We start from the raw sequence: 19249 nt of genomic DNA on the forward strand, positions 1-19249 counted from the left end.
AGCTTCTCGAGCCTTACATGCGAGACTTCCTCGTGAACGGGAAAGAGTGCCGAGTGCTTCGTGATTCCGCAGCTACAATGGATGTAGTTCACCCCTCTTACGTAGAACCCGATATGTTCACGGGCGAGTGCGCATGGATCAAGCAAGCCGTGGAAGCTCATAGCGTGTGTCTGCCCGTAGCAAAAGTGCTTATTGAAGGACCTTTCGGAGCACTTGAGACGGAGGCCGTAGTGTCATCTATGCTGCCCCCCCCAGTACCCGTACCTATTTTCGAACAGGTCCGATCACCTCCTGCGCGAGAAGGGGCTTTTGTTTGGTGAGGCTAGCGTTCAGACCTTAACCAGACCGAGAGTTCGGGAGCTCGCTGCAAAGGCGGTAGTTGCGGGGCCGACGTTGTCGAACAATGAGAAAGGGTCGGAGGCGCAGCAAGCTGATATTCCGAGCACGTCAGAACTGGATAAAATTGAGCCTGTAGCGTTGAAGGCACCAGGTACTGGAGAGGAAATGCCCGACAAGGGAAAGTTAGAAGAGCTTCCGGTCGAGCTTCCGGGACTAGGCTCAGTGACGAACAGGGAAGACACTGATCAGGTCATTAGTGACTTACTCAGTAAAGCACCGCTGTCGCCTGAGCAGAAAACCGAACTACACCAACTCTTACAAGAGTTTCAAGGTCAGTTCTCTGAGAGGCCTGGAAGGACTTCTGTCCTTACTCATGATATAGAACTTACCTCGCCAGAGCCAGTACGATCCAAGGCGTACCGGGTGTCACCCCGCCAGCGCGATATTATGGAGGCTGAGGTAAAGAAAATGCTACAGCTCGGTGTTATTGAGGCGGGTGAGAGTGATTATACCTCCCCTTTGATTTTAGTTGAGGTACCGGGCAAGGAACCTCGTCCTTGCGTCGACTACCGCAGGCTTAATTCCATCACTAAGGATCAAATTTATCCGATCCCTAACATCGAGGAGCGCCTTGAGAAAGTTAGTAGCGCTCAGTTTATTTCCACCCTAGATCTTGTCAGGGGTTACTGGCAGGTTCCACTTACAGAAGAGGCTAGTAGGTATGCGGCGTTCATTTCACCAATGGGAACATTCCGTCCTAAAGTTTTGAGTTTTGGTTTGAAGAACGCGCCATACTGCTTTTCAAGCCTCATGGACAAAGTGTTGCGGGGACAGGAAGAATTCGCTTTACCGTATTTAGACGACGTAGCGATATTCTCCGCATCCTGGTCTGAGCATATGGCACACTTGCGGGCAGTGCTAACCCGCCTGCGCGAAGCGGGCTTGACAGTCAAGGCTCCCAAGTGCCAATTAGCACAGGCCGAGGTTGTCTACCTCGGTCACGTGATTGGACAGGGTCGTCGCCGCCCATCTGAAATAAAGGTGGCCGCTGTGCGAGACTTCCCGCAACCGCGCACGAAGACCGATATTCGGTCGTTCTTAGGTGTCGCCGGCTACTATCAGAGGTACATCCCCAGGTACTCCGATATCGCGGCTCCCCTGACGGATGCTCTAAGAAAAACAGAGCCCCAAACAGTCGTCTGGAGCGAGACAAAGGAAAGAGCTTTTAGCGCCCTAAAGAGCGCCCTAACAAGCCAGCCTGTGCTACGATCGCCAGACTATACAAAAGGGTTCGTTGTTCAGTGCGATGCTAGTGAGCGAGGCATGGGCGTTGTACTGTGCCAAAGGGACAATGGAGAAGTGGAACACCCCGTCCTGTATGCTAGTCGTAAGCTGACCTGTCGTGAGCAGGCGTACAGCGCCACCGAGAAAGAGTGTGCGTGTCTCGTGTGGGCCGTTCAGAAATTGTCATGCTACCTAGCCGGCTCGAGGTTTATCATTGAGACGGATCACTGCCCTCTCCAATGGCTGCAGACCATCTCTCCCAAAAATGGCCGCCTCCTGCGCTGGAGCCTCGCTTTGCAACAATATTCCTTTGAGGTGCGTTACAAAAAGGGGAGTCTCAACGGTAACGCCGATGGCTTAAGTCGAAGCCCCTAACGTAGGAATCCGCCTCAAAGTTGTTGGTTACTGATGTTTTCTTCCTGAGGCAGGATTTTTAACATATTGCTTTTGTTTAGTGTTTCAAAGTGATTATGTGCTTTCTAGTGCAATTTTCCAATTTGTGGACGCGTTCTGAGTGCTGCTTGACTACTGTAAGGAACTAGGCAGTAGTATAAAAGGGGAAAGAGCCTGGCAGAGCTTAGTGAGGGTTGTCTCGTGCTTGCTGACTGAGCGGTTGCGTTTCGGCGTAGTTCTAACGCTTGCTGGGAACGAGCACAAAAATGGCAACTCTCCCGAAGTGACTTTGCAGTGTCCTATGTGATCCTGAACCCGAGAACGAGGCCTTCTCTGTGCGCTGCGCTCAAGCAACGTCGAGGGACCATCGGTTTCGATTACGAGCATCATCGAGCGACATCCCTCTGGACAGCGGATGCAGTCCCCTGACCATCGGGATCTCCTTCTCCCGGCGGGGCGGTCTGTTATGTCTCGCCTACGACGCGCGGTATAGCCGGCGCGGATGCAACGGACGCCGCGGCTTCGTTCATCGCGGCCGCAACGCCTCCCGCCAAGCGCGTCCAGACAGGTTTCAGTGCCACGTGTCGTCGTGCGTGCGTGTGTGTGTGTGTGCATGTTGGTGCCCACGCTTGTCAAAGCGCGGCAGCCGGGGAGAGGAGCTCCCCAACTGGGAGGCGAGGAGGTCTGACCGGCGCCGGCCCGGCGGACGCGCCCGTCACGTCTGTTCATGTCCGTGCGTCGCCGTCTTGTGCGACTCATCCCAAGCCGCTCCTCCTTGCCCTCGACTCCGAGGGTATATAAAGAGAGCTGCCCCGGACGCCAACGAGAGACTTCGATTTGCTTCCTTCGAGTAACGTGGTCGCCCTGACCGGCTGCTCTTTTGCGATGCCAGAATAAACAAGTTGTTCTGTTGCCAGTCGACTCATCCTTTGCCGGGACCTTCGGATGTTTCCAGCTTTGCCCCAGGCCGCCAGGCCAACGCTACCCTTGGGGCTTGCAACCCAAATGCAACACCAGATAAAGCCGGAAACATGTTGTGCATGCGGCATTAGGAGCAGGGCAAGTGCATGGGTTGCTCATGGGCACTGCCGGTTTTTGTATATTGCGTTTAAACACTGTCCTTCCCACGTAATGGCGCATTTAAACCGCAAACACCACGCCACACCACATCGCACCACAAGCAGGACCACACCGCACCACCACATACCTCGACACGACGCGACACAACATGACACGGCCCTTGGAATTCTCGCATGTGAATAAGTGTACTCCTCGGCGCACCCGCAGGGCACCAGCCGGCCGGCCCACTACTATGTCGTGTGGGATGACTCCATGTTCAGCGCGGACGACCTGCAGAAGCTCAGCTTCTACCTGTGCCACACATACTCCCGATGTGCAAGGAGCGTGAGCATCCCGGCCCCTGTGTACTACGCGCACCTGGCCGCCTTCCGTGCAAAACACCACATCGCCAGCAAGCTGGAGACGTCCGGCGCGGTCAGCCAGTCGTCTGAGGGCGGCGGTGACACAGTGTTGACCACTGCCCAATACGTGGAGGCCGTCAAGGTGCTGCAGGAACTGCAGGCCTCCATGTACTTCGTGTAATGGAGGAGGTTCTCCGCTGCCCCTGCATTCCGGTTACGGTGAGCCTGGAGGCGCACCACTGACGTCATACCCAACAGTTCTGTAGAAAAGCAATCTGGAACGGGAAAACGTTTAAAGGCATTTGCAGGGAGGGTGTTATATAGGGTATAGGGAGGGTATTATGAGCGCAGTGTTCCTCATATATTGTAAAATTCTACTACAACGATCAATATATCCCCAACCTACCGCCTGCAGGCTTGCATTTTTTTTGCTATTAACGTTTTTGCTACAGTCCAAAGTGTTCCTCATTGGTTTTCTATTACAGTCATAACTGCTCGATGCGAGCAATGGAAACAGTATAAAAGGAAGATTTTTCCAGATATCGGAAGAATGGGCCTTGAATATTTCAATACCAGAATCTTACACTTTCCCAAATTTCAATTTTTTTGTCGAAGAATGTTGGACATGTGCGCAAGACGTAGAGGACAAGATATACGTGACACGCAGTGGACATCTTCTCCCGGCCCTCTTGGCGTTGCACTGTCGTGTGTTCAAGGCGCAGGTGAAGTGGTATGCATGGGATGGACGATAAAGATCACCGCTTTACGAATGCCGTATAGCAACATTTTTTAATGCGTTTTGTTGTAGTGAGAGACGACTTAACTGTTAAGTGCTGCTCCGCCCACATTAGGGCCGCTGCATCGAATTCCTCCACGAGGAAAAAATTAATCGGTTATAAATTCATTTTGTGTTACCTAAACTAGAAGTTTACCACCAGACGAAATTAAAAACGAAAGAATTTTGATCCAAATTCTATGATCGGAACTTAAAGTGTTTCAGTTTGGTTCATTGTAAGCTACACATCACAGATGCGCAACTGAATAGGAACATGAACACAAAGCGCTTGCCCTGTGTTGTGTGCCTTTCACGTGTTTAATTGCGCTTAGTTCAGCTGTGCATCTTCTATGAGCGCACAACCAAAATTTTCTGTTAAATATATATGCGCCTAATATGCTTTTTTTTGTCGTCCTAACAAAATGTTATTGACCACTGTCCGGCGATATTTTCTCTTTTTCTCGCTGCCTGCGCCCCGACTTGCTATACTCATATATGCTGTATGTATTGCAGGCAGAGAAGAACCTGAACTGAATTTAACCGGCTTTCTGCACCTTGAGAGCATTTCATAGCTGCACAAAAATGCGATCTAACTTTAAAAACCGCAGCCTTCGCGACGTTCAACTGCATAGCCGTCAGCTAGTTGTCAAGCCCCGCGGGTGTCCCTTTGCGATAGATAGAGCGAGAAGCCCTTTAATTTAAACAAGAGATTTTAGCTCGCATGCTACACTCTAAACACAAACAAACGCCTATATGGGAGTAAGAAAGAGAGTAAGCTGCCTCCTAGCGGATAGGACAGCTTACTTCCCTTTCTTACTCCCTTTTTACTCCTTTCTGTTTAGAGCATACTCTACATGGGGAAGAGTATTGTGGCGAAAATATCGTAAGGCGAGAAGCGCGGAAAATATCTTTATAGCAGTAAAAGAATAAAAAAAACAATAAATATAATCTAAGCATAAATGGGCAGTCAATTTGCGCTGAGGTACATGGACAAGTAATGCTACAAGATATTAAATGGTGATGCGCAGTATGTCCTACAAAGGGGCTATCAGTGTTCACTGCATGAATAGTGCACAGTGGTGAGACTTCAATTCATAGCGGTGAGTTGTTTTCTATTTGCCTATATAGGCGACATTGGCCTTCTCGAGCGGATGCATGGATCTCGGAGTTCGTTCTGTGAGATCGCTGTATATGCCATTTGTCACTGTTTTTCAGCATTCTCTATAGATACCAGTGTGATGAACATAGAGATCAAAAATCTTTCTTTGTGATCGGAAACAATCGCAAAAAATCGGAGACTATGAAATAACGGATTTATTTTCTTGGAAGAGATGTATGATCAGTATCTTTCAGTTGTAGCTCCGCAAGCCTGGTATGAGCAACTACTAATCGGTGGTTTTCGTTGTTAGAGGCTCGGGCTGGCTTTGATTCAAATTCGACGGAACAATTTCCAGGTTAGCGTAAGTCAGCCAAGCCGCCACTAATTGCACCTTTTGTTTTCTTGCAGGCTCGCAAGGCGAAGGATTTCCTTGGTTTTGTTCTTTCATGTGCTGTCCGAAGAGTGCGGGAGCCTACATTGTTGTTTGCTGTTCTTGTGCCTTGAAATCTATTAAGTTCTAATAAAAAAAGGTCGATAAAGTTGGCCGTTACATGAGGTTTCCTTGTCTTGCAGTCACTGGCGCTTGCATTGGCCAGCGTTGTCCGGATCCAGTCTTTTCAACTACAACACATGCTAAAAAAGTGATAGGGTTTTGAAACGTAGTTAAGCCGAGTAGAGGTGCGAAAGCATGTGTTTGGCTAGGTTGGCTCAAGGTTTTGCTTGGCTGGTTGTGTTTTGCTTTGCTGTGATATTGGGCTAAGGTTAAGCTCTGAAAGAGGTTAGGCTGATCTGATCTGTTCACGCCGCAGATGGAAGTTGATATAGACGATGACGTGCAATGGACAGCATGAGTGAGTCTGGTTTTTTGACACGAGGCGTGATCGGCTGCGGAGATAGCACAGTGCTCCTTGTGTAGTGGCGAGCGAATCTGATCTGTTCGGGCCTCCGAGGGTTCATCGCCCAGTCGCAGCAATACTTATATTTTATTTCTTCATGCGCCTAGGTTGACACTCAAAGTCAAGCTCCGCGCAAACTCGGTCAGCCGATTAGACTTCGTGAGCTAGTCCCTTCTCAAGCAGCGCAGGCAAATGGGCCAATTTTGCGAATGACTGATTTCACTCTGGTGATAAAAATTTGCCAGTATATTCTCAATATTGGGCCGATTAGTTGTGCTGCTGGGTGTCAGTACTTCGCGCACCTTTGTGTGCGCACCGAGACACCCTTAGAGCGTGTGGGGGTAGCGGTCTCGGTGCCAAAAGAGATGCCATTGACTCAATGTGCCAAGCTCAGCCGGAGACCAGCTACCGAGAGCCGAGGGGGTTGGTCGTTTGGTGCCTAGCCTTCGCCGGTCGCAAGCCAGAGAATGGGTCGGAGCCAAAGGTTCACAAAACCAAACAAAGCTTATACAGCAGAGAGACGATACAGAGGATTTCGCAATCATTCGTACGAGCACATACAAAGTGATTTACAAATACAGTGCAACTCATGCAAATTAACAATCGAGAGAGATTACAATTCAACAGAATCTGCATTTAAAGCGCACTAACACAGAGAGAAAAGAAACACAATTTGTTCCCCGGGCACTGGGAGAGTAGACGACCTGAGGAGCACGACAGGGCCGATCCACAGACTGGCGCACGTTACCTCGGTGGTCCGTGGCTGGTCGAGTGGTGTTCTCCCGGGAGTCGTGCGTGCGCGCATGTCAATGTTCCCGGATGTTCCCTCTGAGGACACTTGACTGCATGCCTCAGGCTATAGCGCCCGCATGCATGCCGGTAGTGTTCGGTTTCGGCACCGGCCTCGATCGGCGGCCCACGTTCTTCTTGAACCCTTTCCCTTCGAGCAGAGTGTGCGGTCTCGTCACTGCTTTGGCGGCAGAGTTGGCGTCACTCCGTATGCCAGCCCTGCTACGACGGCGCCGCTGCTAAGCGCAGCCACTGCCCCCTGGACAAAGAGCCTTTCCAGGAGGAAGACATGGCGTGGACAACCATCAGCAGGGGCAACGTTCTCGGCCGAAAGGTACGCCGCTGGAACTCTGAGCACGGCTGCGATGCCGAGTGCGTGGCGTCCGCCATGTTGGAACACTTCGCCAACACCTACCAGTACCACGCCATGATCTCCCCTTGTGTATCCAGATGGTCCTGCACCAGGACATTGCGGAACATCTGGAGCGCGACTGTTTATCGTCCCGCGCACGCGAACAAGACGATAAATTTGGCAACGTATTCATGCAAATAAAAGAAGCGTTAAGAAAGATACAGGAAGGGAATGGTGCCCTGCGGATGAAGCTGGATTCATTCGAGCAGTGTCTGCGCCCTGAGACTTAAAACACAGTAGCATCTCAGTCCACTACTATCGCCAGTGCAGTGACGGACGCTCTAGAAAACAAGGTTTTGGGGCTCAAGACCTCGGCCGAGACGGCATTAGCTGAACACAGGCGCGAAGTCGCATCGGAAATCAGGGACGCACTGGCTGGAAACGGGAGGTCCATGAAAGAGGTAGTCATGCCAGAGTGTGAGCGGACAGCGCTGTTTATGAAGGACAAGGTCGTAGAAGCCTTGTGTGAAGATCGCACGCTGGGAGATGCCGGATTTTTAGCTTCGGCGGCGTCTGCTGGAAAACAGGCTGCGTCAGTAGACGACGAGGCCAAAGCTGAGGAACAGCTGATCATCGCTTCCCTGAACATCGGTGGTGATTTTCTGGACAAGTAGGTTCTGTTCGAATGAACCATATATGACTGGGATGAATTTCTCTCCCAAGCACGTTCTTCGCCATTCCGCACAAGCAGCGATGACCAGCCTAGCTACCACCATGGAAACCTTATAGTTCCGGGCCAATGTTTTCACGGCCACCGTGTTTGGCCTCGTGTTTACATACTCGAGGGCTTGTGCGACAAATTCCTGAATTGACCCATGGATAAGAAGGTTAAGCTAGTTCTCATCGATCCTAGCGACTGCACGAGACAATTAACTGTAAGGAATGCAATTCGACCAGTCCGCCGCTGCGCTTGTATGCCTACTGCCTTTGCCAACTGCATCAAGTTACCATGCTTTGCAGTAGGAATATACTACCGTTGCTAAGAGTAAGCATTCCGTATATTTAGTGACTGAAATCTCCTACGGAACTTGGGAAAAATACCCTGCCCCTAAATGTGAGCGCGCTAGAGGACAGCTTACTTTGTTTTTACACCTTTATCGGCTTATTCGTGTATAGATTGTGGGCGCTATATATGGCACATCTTCGGGGTTACCGACAGGGGCGTATTTATGGGAGGAAAGGGAGCCCCCCCTTATCTCGGCTGGACCCCATTATGTGGACGAAAAAAAGTCCAAGAAATACGCTGTTCAAATGCGACCAGCATTTCCAAGAGTAACACATGAATCTGCCCCTGGTTACCGACTCCTATCTCTGTCCACGAAAAGCCTTGCCTCGTTGTGACATGAGCACTACGCCAACACGCTTCTTCGGCTGTCGTTCCATTCGAAATAGTTAAATACGGCGAGGTGTGGGTGGGCAGCAGCAGAAAGCAGAGAACTCTGAAGAAAAGTTGTACGGGAGTACGAGGTTATGTGACATTTATCCTCCAGCTTAATCATAATTAATGCAGCCGACCCTGGTCGATTAAAAAATTGCTGGCTAATCCGTGCTACGCCTATATTACCCCACTGCAGGAATGCATGCCTACTGTTCATTGTTTTGATCTCATCCACACGCAAGCAACAACACAATGAACATTGTCAGCAAAAAAATCTTTATGCACTTGTTTCTTTGCCAAGATGGAATTAAATTTAACGCAGCACATGAAGGGAACAATACAGGCGTGAACTCACAACTGTTTATTCAGAAAGAACGCACGTACATATATGCAGTCATGCAGTGATTCATCATATCAAAATTTCCATAATATTAGGTACGTCTCCAGAGAAATTATATTTTCGCTTCAAGCGCAGTGAAATGTCGCTGATACATATATCAGCCTTTTATTCTGATAAACGCTACCAGTAGGTACCGTTCGACTTCTGCCTAGAATCTTTATATTGGTCAACTTTGGCGAGCATTTACAATATTTGCACTTCTTTTTGACGTTACGTCGCTTGTAAGCATTCAGCGATGACGTAGGCTGTACGATATGTCCGCTATGAATTATCGCCTGTTATCGGCGTCGCGGCGCAAGCACCTTTTTGGTACGCCAGGACTGAAACCCCCAATTTCAAATGTCGCCGACGCTTGTCTGTACGAAACCTTGAGTTTGCTCGGGAAGAGAAACATGGGTCGCGCTAACCTCACCGGTGGCAGCACCTGCCATCGCACGGCTCTGGCGCATCGCTTAACAGCTGCGCCACTCCGCTGGCACTGGTATAAGGACTGCTAGCGATCTATGAATTAAAAGTAGAGAATGACCATTTCCACATACATGGGCATCAGCCCATTAACTCTATCGCGTCATATCCTTAAGGCGGAACCTAAGTCCGATTTCGCCCACCTTTTTCTGAGGCACCTGCTTGACATTGAAAACCGAGCCTGGAACCTAAATTGAATTGAAAACCAAAGTTCTAGCAGACTTAATTCGTAGGTGGCCTAATCGTGCTAAATCGTGCGCCATTCTTTTTTTTTATTTTAACTTAACTCCCAATGGTGTCACGCGTTCGAGGTGAGATCGTTCAGGCGGATTCAAGGAACCAGCACGCTAGCGTTGACACAAGCACACTTAGAGCCATTTTGTGCACCCGACAAGCCAACCAGACCCACAAAAAATCGCTCACGCGAAAGAAAGAACGCGGGCACTGTCCCCCAGTGCAGAACGACGTGTGATTGCGTACTACAAGAGGACATACGAGGGCGTTGAAGAACGGGTGCTCGAACGCTACGGAGTACGCATCACAAGAAAACACATGCGCATTTTAAACGGATATAAATGCACAGTGCTGTCAAGGAATACGTTCAGTTATCTCGGGAAGATAGTGAGCAATCATAAGAAAAGTTTATCTCTCATATAAGTTCTCTTTTGTAAAAATCCCTGCTATCCCCTTTGTACTTCGCTGTGCGAAATTAGTCCGATTTTAGCAGCGGTGTTGTTGTACAGTCGCACTAATTGAATGGCAACACTTACATGAGGAAGTGCCCGTGCATAAGCGTTAACGCTTAGCTAGATCAACGTGGCAGCAGCGCTGTCTTCTCGCGTCTGCGCAAACGACCCAACGCGTGGCGTTGCATACCCACACTGACACCTCAAAGGTGCAGGTTCGAATCCCAGTCGAACATATCTATTTGCACAGCTTTTATTTCCTCGAGCTGTCTTGTGCTGAGGACGGGCGGACAGATAGAAACCTGCGGACAGAGAGGTGACAGTGTAGCCGTTAAAAAACCCGTTGTCCCGTGTTAGGTGGCGGATCGCTATAGCAGCGCATGGTTCGAGTCACGGACGTCCTTGCACTGCAGCCCTGAAACAGTGTTCGTCTCCGTATGGGTTGCAAGTAGATATAAGGATAGGCTTGGCGGCCGTCTTACAGAGGGTTGACATCCTATGAGCGTGTCAACCCTATGAGGGTTGGACCCTATGTTGATAAAAGGCGAATTAGAAAAGGAGGGCCGGGGGGAGGGCAGCAGGAACCCATGAAAAGCATCGACCACTTTTGTGATTTCCAGAGACGGAAAACGCGCCTACAGGCCTTGAAAAACTGGTGCTCAGGTCTACCCCACGATGACGCCCCCGGCCCCTTTCCTACCGCGAGCCCGCTAGCGATTGTAGCGCCACCTCGGTTATTTGTAAACATTCAGGAATTCTGCAGCTGTTAACAGCAGCAACACTAGTCTCCACTAAGAGGTCTTCTGAACGCGAAGTCAACAGCAACACTAGTCTCCACTAAGAGGTCTTCTCAACGCGAAGTCAATGTATTATATCTATGACCGTCAAATTATACGTACAAAATAATTTTAGCGACGAAAGACAATCAATTAGAGCCACACTTCAGGGCATGAGGCGAGTAGCATTTATACTAAGCCAAGGCCTCCGAGATCGGGTATTAAGGTAGGGTTTGCTGAATGGACCTGACGCCAGTGATGCCAGCTATAGTCGGATACAACTCAAGAAGGAAGCGGCAGACGCCCGTCAAGGGAGGCCCTCCAGCCAATGGCGTCGACCGATTTTCAAGACGCCGCGGTTAATCTGATTTACCCTTGTTTATTTTCCATCCTTCTGCCACCGCCTCCGAGTTCAAGCTGGCAGTTCCGAAGGGAACGGTCATGCGGAGAATGGGCCGACACCACTGGCTGGAGGGTCTCCTCTGAGGGGCATTTGTCGCTTTGTTCTTGAGTCGCATCCGAGTAGAGCTAATAGTAACGTTGCCTGCGACCATGGCACAAGGTATTTTCGTTTGCTCAAGGTGGGGTCAAAGACCCATTTTCCAAGCATTTCACCCTGTTTAAGCCGAGCACCAGGCCAGGTGAAGCTTGTACCCACTGTATCACAGCTGCGTACCCAGCGACACTGGGGATCGAACCTCTCACCTCATGCATGCTAGACGGATGCTCAGCCTCGCTACTGTACACTTGTAGCACCGGTTTTCGCCTCGACTAGCTCCACCACAAATCATTTGTTAGGCTTTATCGCGGAGCACACGTTTCCTAATCTAGTACAAATGGTGGCATTGTTTCATGAAACTGTGGACAAATTCTTATGCAAGAAAAATTTCTCTTAGCTCAGGAGACGTTGATTGGAAGAGCGCGGGGTACTTCGCCACTGCTGCAGCGGATGCGTTGCTTTCATCGTCGATGGGCTTTAACCCTAGACATAGCCGTCAGAAACGCACGAGGTAATGAACAGAGTTCTTCAGAAGAATTCACTATGGCGGCGCTCTAGTACTGCCTTGTAATCGAAGCCTGGACCACGCAAGGTTCCCGCTGGAACACCGGAACTAAACTGACGCTACTGGCCCAGCCCTACCGAACGCCACTTTTGAGCTCCCTTAGAGCGTCACCCGCCGGAATAACAACTATACGTTTAATGTAGTGGCATTTCGAAAACCTTTCCGGTCATTCGCAGCTCTCACTTTTCAAACAAATATATATGTAATCAACTTACCATCCTACCGGCTTACTCCGCTGTCCACGCAATTTACATCAACAAGCGCCTTCTTCCGTTGCAATGTCCTAAGATAAAGCATTGTTCTCCTCAATGCAGTTTCGATTCCCAAGTTCGCGCCGTGTCTTGATATCCGCAGCACACACCAGGTGTCGCCAGCTGTTCCATGTTCGTTTTTGAGACAGATAGACGAAAAGAACTCTGCTTAGGGAGTAGCTGTGGCCAGCGAGGAGGTGAAAACGACCAACAGAAGAACGTCGCGTTTCTCATCAGGTAAACCGGGTAGATATAACTTCTTGGAAATATTGACAACGCAGTGCAGACCGGCCGGGATTTCGTCTGACCGTCTGCTGCCGCGCGCAAAGCTTCGCAGTCTAGTGTTTTCTCTTTTTACACCATACCCTGGTGTGACAAGGACGGCGGAAACGTGATAACAGTCGCACACGCAGACTGCATCCTCAGCCGACTGTGGCCGAGACGCTGCATGTTAGGACGCTTGAGTGCGTGCCTCCAGCGATGGCGCCCACGAGCCTGCAGACAGTGTTCGGTTTCGACAGAGGCTTCGATTGGAGGCCGACGTGTTTTGTGAACCCGTTCCCACCAACTAGAGTGTGCATAGTCTGCGGTCTCGTTCCTTCATCGGCAGCCATGTTACCCTGTCTACACCTGCTCTGCCAGTCCTGCTCCGAGGGCGCCGGTGCCAAACGCAACCACTGCCCCTTTCACAAGGAGCCCTTCTAGGAAGAAGACGTGGTGTGGTCAGCCTTCACCAGGGACAGTATCCTCGGCCGCAAGGTACGCTGCTGGAACGCTGAGCACGGCTGCGACGCGGAGGTCGTCGCATCCGCCATGTTGGAGCACTTCGCCAACGCCTGCCAGTTCCACGTCGTGAGATGCCCCGAATGCAGCGAGAGTGTCCGACACCGAGACATTGCGGAACATCTGGCGCGTGACTGTGAACCACCGCGCGCACGCGACCAAGCATCAGAGGACAACTTTTCGAACGCCTTTATGGAAGTCAAAGGAACGCTGGCAAAATATTGGAAGAAAATGCTGCCCTGCGCACGAAGATGGATTCGTTCGAGGACCGTCTGCACCCTGATACCAGTGGCGCCTTTGCAGCGCAGCGCACCAGTATTGCCGACGCAGTGACAGCCGCCCAAGTTTTCGGAGCTGACGACCGGAGCGGAGGCAGCGTTGGCTGAAGACCAACGCGAAGTCATCGCAGAGATCAGGGATGCGCTGGCTTACATCCAGCGGACCATGAAAGAGAAGAACAGCGAGGGGTGTGAGCGTAACGTGTCGCGTTTGGAGGACAGGGTCGTAAAAGCCGTTTGTGAAGAACGCACGCCGGCAGATGCCGGATCTTCACTTTCGGAGATGACAGCAGCTAAAATGAGGCGGCTTCAGTAGAGGACGAGGCGAAATCTCTGGAACTGCTGGCCGTAGCGTCTCTCAGCATCAGAAGCGACGTCCTCAGCAAATCCGTCCCGTACGTATGGACCATAGATGACTGGAATGGATTCTGCAGGAAATCGTCTGATCGTTTGCGTTATTTCACAGGCAACGATGGCCGGCCTAGTTACCACTATGGATACCTGTTAGTTCCGAGGCTATGCTTTAGCCGTGTCTATGTTTGGTTTCGTGTGTATATAATTGAAGGCTTGTTTGACAAGTTCCTGAAGTGGCCCATAGAGAAGAAGGTGAAGCTACTTTTAATCAATCCTTGCGACTGCACAAGGCAACTGGCATTAAGCAGCTCACTTTGTCCACTCCCAAAACATCCCCTTCCTGGTTTTAGTAAAGAAGTTGTGTTTGTAGGGAGTTCTCACACTAACATTACGGTTGACGCATTCAACAAACGTGGCTTGATCGGAAACAACAAACTCCAGCTCCGGCTCGAATTTTAATCATAAGCTACTGATCCGGAGTTCCCGGGTTCGAACCCGACCGCAGCGGCTGCGTTTTTATGGAAGAAAAACGCTGAGGCGCCCGTGTGCTGTGCCATGTCAGTGCACGTTAAAGATCCCCAGGTGGTCAAAATTATTTCGGAGCCCTCCACTATGGCACCTTCCTCTTCCTTTCTTCTTTCACTCCCTCCTTTATTCCTTCCCTTACGGCGCGGTTCAGGTGTCAAACGATATATGAGACAGATACTGAGCCATTTCCTTTCCCCAAAAAACGAATTGTAATATATAAAGGTCCCCTGGTGGTCAAAATAAATCCGGAACCCTCCACTACTGGATTTCCTTCTTGCTTTCTTTTCGCAGTCCCTCCTTTGTCCCTTCCGCAAAAGACTGCAAGGAGAAATTCCAGAGACCGCTGAACAAGAACACTAGTACCGCGTCATCAAACGCGTCATCAACAACAAAACTTGAAGATCAAGAAGGCAGGAGCAGGACGAGGCAGAAGAGGCAGCCTACATCGCGACGGCGAGGAGTGTCGTCATCAGTCTCCCACTCTCGTTCCGCCTCTCGCGGCCGTTCGAGCTCAAGACGCCGGGCAACAGGCTCCAACCAGAACGCCAGTCAAGTGGAGGCGGGTAAAGAACAAGGGCAGGAGAACCTCAACAAGCCCATCGGGGCGCTGAAGAAGACGTCCTCGGGCCAGCTTTCAGATTCGAAGGTGAGCTTTGCAGAATGGCCTCCCCTTCCCTCCTCCTCCCCTCAGAATAACACGGAGTTAGCAGCACTCAAAAACGAGATAGAAAGTCTGAAAAAACAAGTGACCGCTTTAACAATTAAAAACCAAGAGCTTAAGCGAGCAACTACTAACGCAATAACGCCGGTAGCTCAGCCGACTCCTGAAAACCAAAAACAGCAGGCAGTACCTAGCTCCCAGCCTGCCTTAGGCGAGGTCTACCAACAAATCATCCAAGAACTGAGGTCCTTCAAGGAGGAGTTTCAAGCTTTTCCAATTTATGTGAACGCTCAATTCCAAGACATTCGAAATCAGATTGCAAACAACCGACGATACACGGAGACGGCAATTTCTGGACTTCGGAAGGAACCTGCGTATAAAAGGCATAAGTCGAAATTCGCTCGTACAATGCACGTGGACGAACCATCCGATACGGATTCAACATGCCAGCCAAACCTAGAGTAAAGATCTGGCAGTGGAACTGCCGGGGATACAGGAGAAAGCAGGCTGCTCTTAATCTCCTTTTATCTCAGGAATCTGACCCACCGGCAGCTATCCTAATTCAAGAACCCCACCTAATGCCTATGAAGCTCCAAGACTATGTGACTTATCAGCACGACCAGTTAACTGCCACGTTAGTGCACAAATTATACACTGCCATATTGCACGACACTTTCGAGCCGGATGTTGCGCACTGCTATATAACTATTCTTCCTCTCCAGAGAGGAGCGGCAAGCACGCACGTATTGAACGTATACAGCCCTCCAAAAGACAGGAACGCAAAATTGGGTTCCCTCATAAAGAAATTTCTGACCTTAGCGGGCCATGCCCCCTGCGTGATTGGAGGCGACTTCAACGCACCACACCCTTCATGGGGCTACCCGGCGGCGACACCGAAAGGCAGAAAACTAGAAGAAGTAGTGGCGCAAGAGGGGTTATCGATCCTCACCGATCCCACTTACCCAACGAGGCTGGGAAACAGTGTCAGTAGAGATACATGTCCTGACCTGACGTTCACCAAGAACATACAAAACGCCATTTGCAAGAATACCGAACAGCACCTGGGAAGCGATCACTTCATACTCTCTCTGGAGATAAGCACAAACGCGTGCAAGCGCAAAATAGGTATCGCAAGAGTTACGAACTGGGACAGGTGGAGAAAGGCCCAGGCATCTACTGCAAATACTATTACCGACCTAGAGGAATGGGTTAAAGATGAGGTGCACTCTTTGAAAGCCTTTACAAAAGAGGTCTGCACGACAGAAGATTGCCCAGCGGTCGATCCGCACCTTCTACATTTATGGGAAGCGAGGCACTCATTGACAAAGAGATGGCGCAGACAACGGCTTAACCGCAAACTCAAGAAAAAAATAGAGGAGATAAACAAAAAGGCAGAATCCTATGCCATATCCTTAACCAGACAGAACTGGCATTCGCTCTGCGATGGTATTCAGGGGAAGCTAGGTGTGTCAAAGACTTGGAAGCTCCTACGTGTCCTAATCGACCCCAGCAGCAGCAAGTCGGCCACTAAAGACAGGCTCACGAAGATCGTACACACCACCCCGGGTACGGACACAGAATTGATCGAAAAGCTCAAGACCAGGTATCTGTGCACGGACCAAGTCGTGGAACAGCCGGAGTATCCTGGACTGCCAAATCCCAAGCTGGACCTCCCACTCACGAAAGAAGAAATCAAAGCAGAAATCGCGGCCATGAGAAAAAATGCAGCTCCAGGTCCAGATCAAATAACAGCGAAGCTCTTATTTAACCTCAGCGATGACACCATCACCGCGCTGGTGGAATGCTTCAACGAGCAGCATTGGGCTACAGGAACGTTACCAATATCCTGGAAGACAGCCGAGGTTCGGTTCATTCCGAAGGCGAACAAACCCCTTAAACTGGATAATCTACGACCGATATCGCTGACCTCGTGTTTGGGGAAGCTCATAGAGAGGGTCATCAACACGAGACTGAGTAGATACTTAGAAGAAAACAACCTCCTACCTAATACTCAATTCGGCTTTCGCCCTCACCTATCGACACAGGACGCCCTCTTGTACCTGTACAAAGACCTCCTTGAGACACCTCCCAAGTCACAGACAAGGGCCATCCTGGCACTTGATTTGAAAGGAGCGTTCGATAACGTTCTACATAAAAACATCCTGCAAAGCCTCGCCGATACCAACTGTGGCGCAAGAACCTACAACTACATCAAAAACTTCTTATCAGTCAGGCAAGCCACTATAAACTTCGGTGGAATAAAATCAGATCCCATCACTCTAGGCCCGAGGGGAACTCCGCAAGGGGCGGTACTGTCACCCCTCTTGTTCAATTTGGCTATGAAAGATCTACCAGGCCTTCTTTCCGAAATCCCCGGCGTCAAAACACATTATATGCGGATGATATCACTGTCTGGTGCAACTCGGGGAGTGACGCCGAGATCGAGGAGCGTCTTCAAGCAGCAGCCGACACGGTGGACCGGTACGCCAGGGAGAGAGGTCTCCAGTGTGCGCCGGAAAAGTCCGAGTTGCTAATCCTGAAGAACCCGAGGACACCCCTAGCGCAGAACATCTCGGTGTATATAGAGAACCACCCAGTACAGAAACCCACGGAGATCAAGATACTAGGGCAGTATATCCCGCAGGGGCGACAGAACACCACCACTATGAAGAAGCTTACAACATCCACCGAGCAAATCCTCCGCATGATACATCGTATCCGAAATAAACACCATGGCATGAAGGAAAGGGACACCATCCGCTTAGTGCAAGCTTTCGTGATCTCTCGGATAATGTACGGGACGGCATTCCTTAACCTCTCCAGGTCGGAAATTGAAAAGTTGGAGGTACTCATCAGGAAAGCCTACAAGACGGCACTGGGGCTACCAAACTCCACGCCAACAGCAAAGCTCATGGCTCTAGGAGTACATAATACCCTCAAAGAGATGTGGGAAGCACAATGGTTCTCACAACTGAATCGGCTCGCACTCACAAAACCCGGCAGAGAACTGCTCGATAAAATCCATGTTAATCTGCCCTATACAATTGACCAAAGGGAAGAGGTCCCACGCGATGTGAGAAGACGCATAAACGTGCACCCCATTCCGCGGAATATGCATCCCGCATATAACACCGAGAGGAGGAAAGCAAGAGGTGAATCCCTGCAGAAGAAATGGGACAAGCAAATTAACACCCTTTACGTGGACGCAGCAGGACCAAATAATGGAGTCATGACTATTGTGGTCTCAACGCCTTCAGGGTCGATGGTGAACTGCGCCTCGGTGAAAACATCTAACCCCACTCACGCAGAGGAGGCAGCTATTGCATTAGCTGTAGCATCTAACCCCAACGCCGTTGTGCTCACTGATTCCCAGAACGCCTGTCGAAACTTCAATAACGGATTAATTCACAAGTCAGGGTTGTCATTGCTGACTAAGCATCCACCCAACCAGGTCTCAGTAATCTGGTTCCCCGGTCACCTGGAACTACCAGGAGGAAACGAAGCCGCCCACAGGCATGCCCGAGCTCTTCTATACCGGACGTCTCCCCCTGATGACCATGAAGGGTGCCGCGACCTAATAGGCTTAGCAGTGTATGCTGACAATCTTGCGCCATACAGAACAGCCAGAAAGGAGTACCCAACACCACACAAATCCCTCAACAAGTTAGAAGAGAACACCCTTAGGAGACTACAAACCAACACCTACCCAACGCCAGCTAAATTACACCAGTGGTACCCTACACTATACTCTCCACAGTGTCCACATTGTGGAGCGGTAGCTAACCTCTACCATATGGTGTGGGCATGCCAATATAATCCCTTAGTTGACCCCCAGTGGGAGGCTATTCTGCTCAGCGATGATCCTGACCGTCAGCACTGGCTGGTGGGGAGGGCCAGCGCAGCAGCAGCAGCCAGTGGACTACCGGACTAGGCGGTCCACCCACATGTTCGGAGAACATTGAAGAAATAAAGACGTTTGTAATCAATCAATCAATCCCTTCCCTTACGGCGCGGCTCAGGTTTCCGCCGAGATTTGAGACATACTGCACCATTTCCTTTCCCCAACAGCCAATTTTCAATTTTTATGGATTGGATTGTAAAACTTTTATTGCGTCGAGAACAGATTGCAGGAGACATACTAGATGGCCGCTAGCCCATGGCTAGCGGCGACCTCATTGGCTCGCTGGAATGCCCATCCTTGAATCTTGGGGTCCGAC

The 19249-nt window shown here is 50.3% G+C and overlaps 1 protein-coding gene across 1 annotated transcript in view; it reads left to right on the top strand.

Annotated features, from left to right (window-relative positions):
• Positions 1-19249, top strand: part of LOC144114676 (uncharacterized) — a 203241-nt gene that overhangs the window by 156159 nt on the left and 27833 nt on the right. Inside the window, exon 8 of the mRNA XM_077648562.1 lies at positions 7190-7438. Coding sequence (XP_077504688.1) covers positions 7190-7438 — 249 coding nt within the window. The remainder of the gene's footprint in view (positions 1-7189; positions 7439-19249) is intronic.

Source organism: Amblyomma americanum, chromosome 1 (assembly GCF_052857255.1).
Source record: "Amblyomma americanum isolate KBUSLIRL-KWMA chromosome 1, ASM5285725v1, whole genome shotgun sequence".
NCBI classification, from domain to species: Eukaryota; Metazoa; Arthropoda; class Arachnida; order Ixodida; family Ixodidae; genus Amblyomma; species Amblyomma americanum.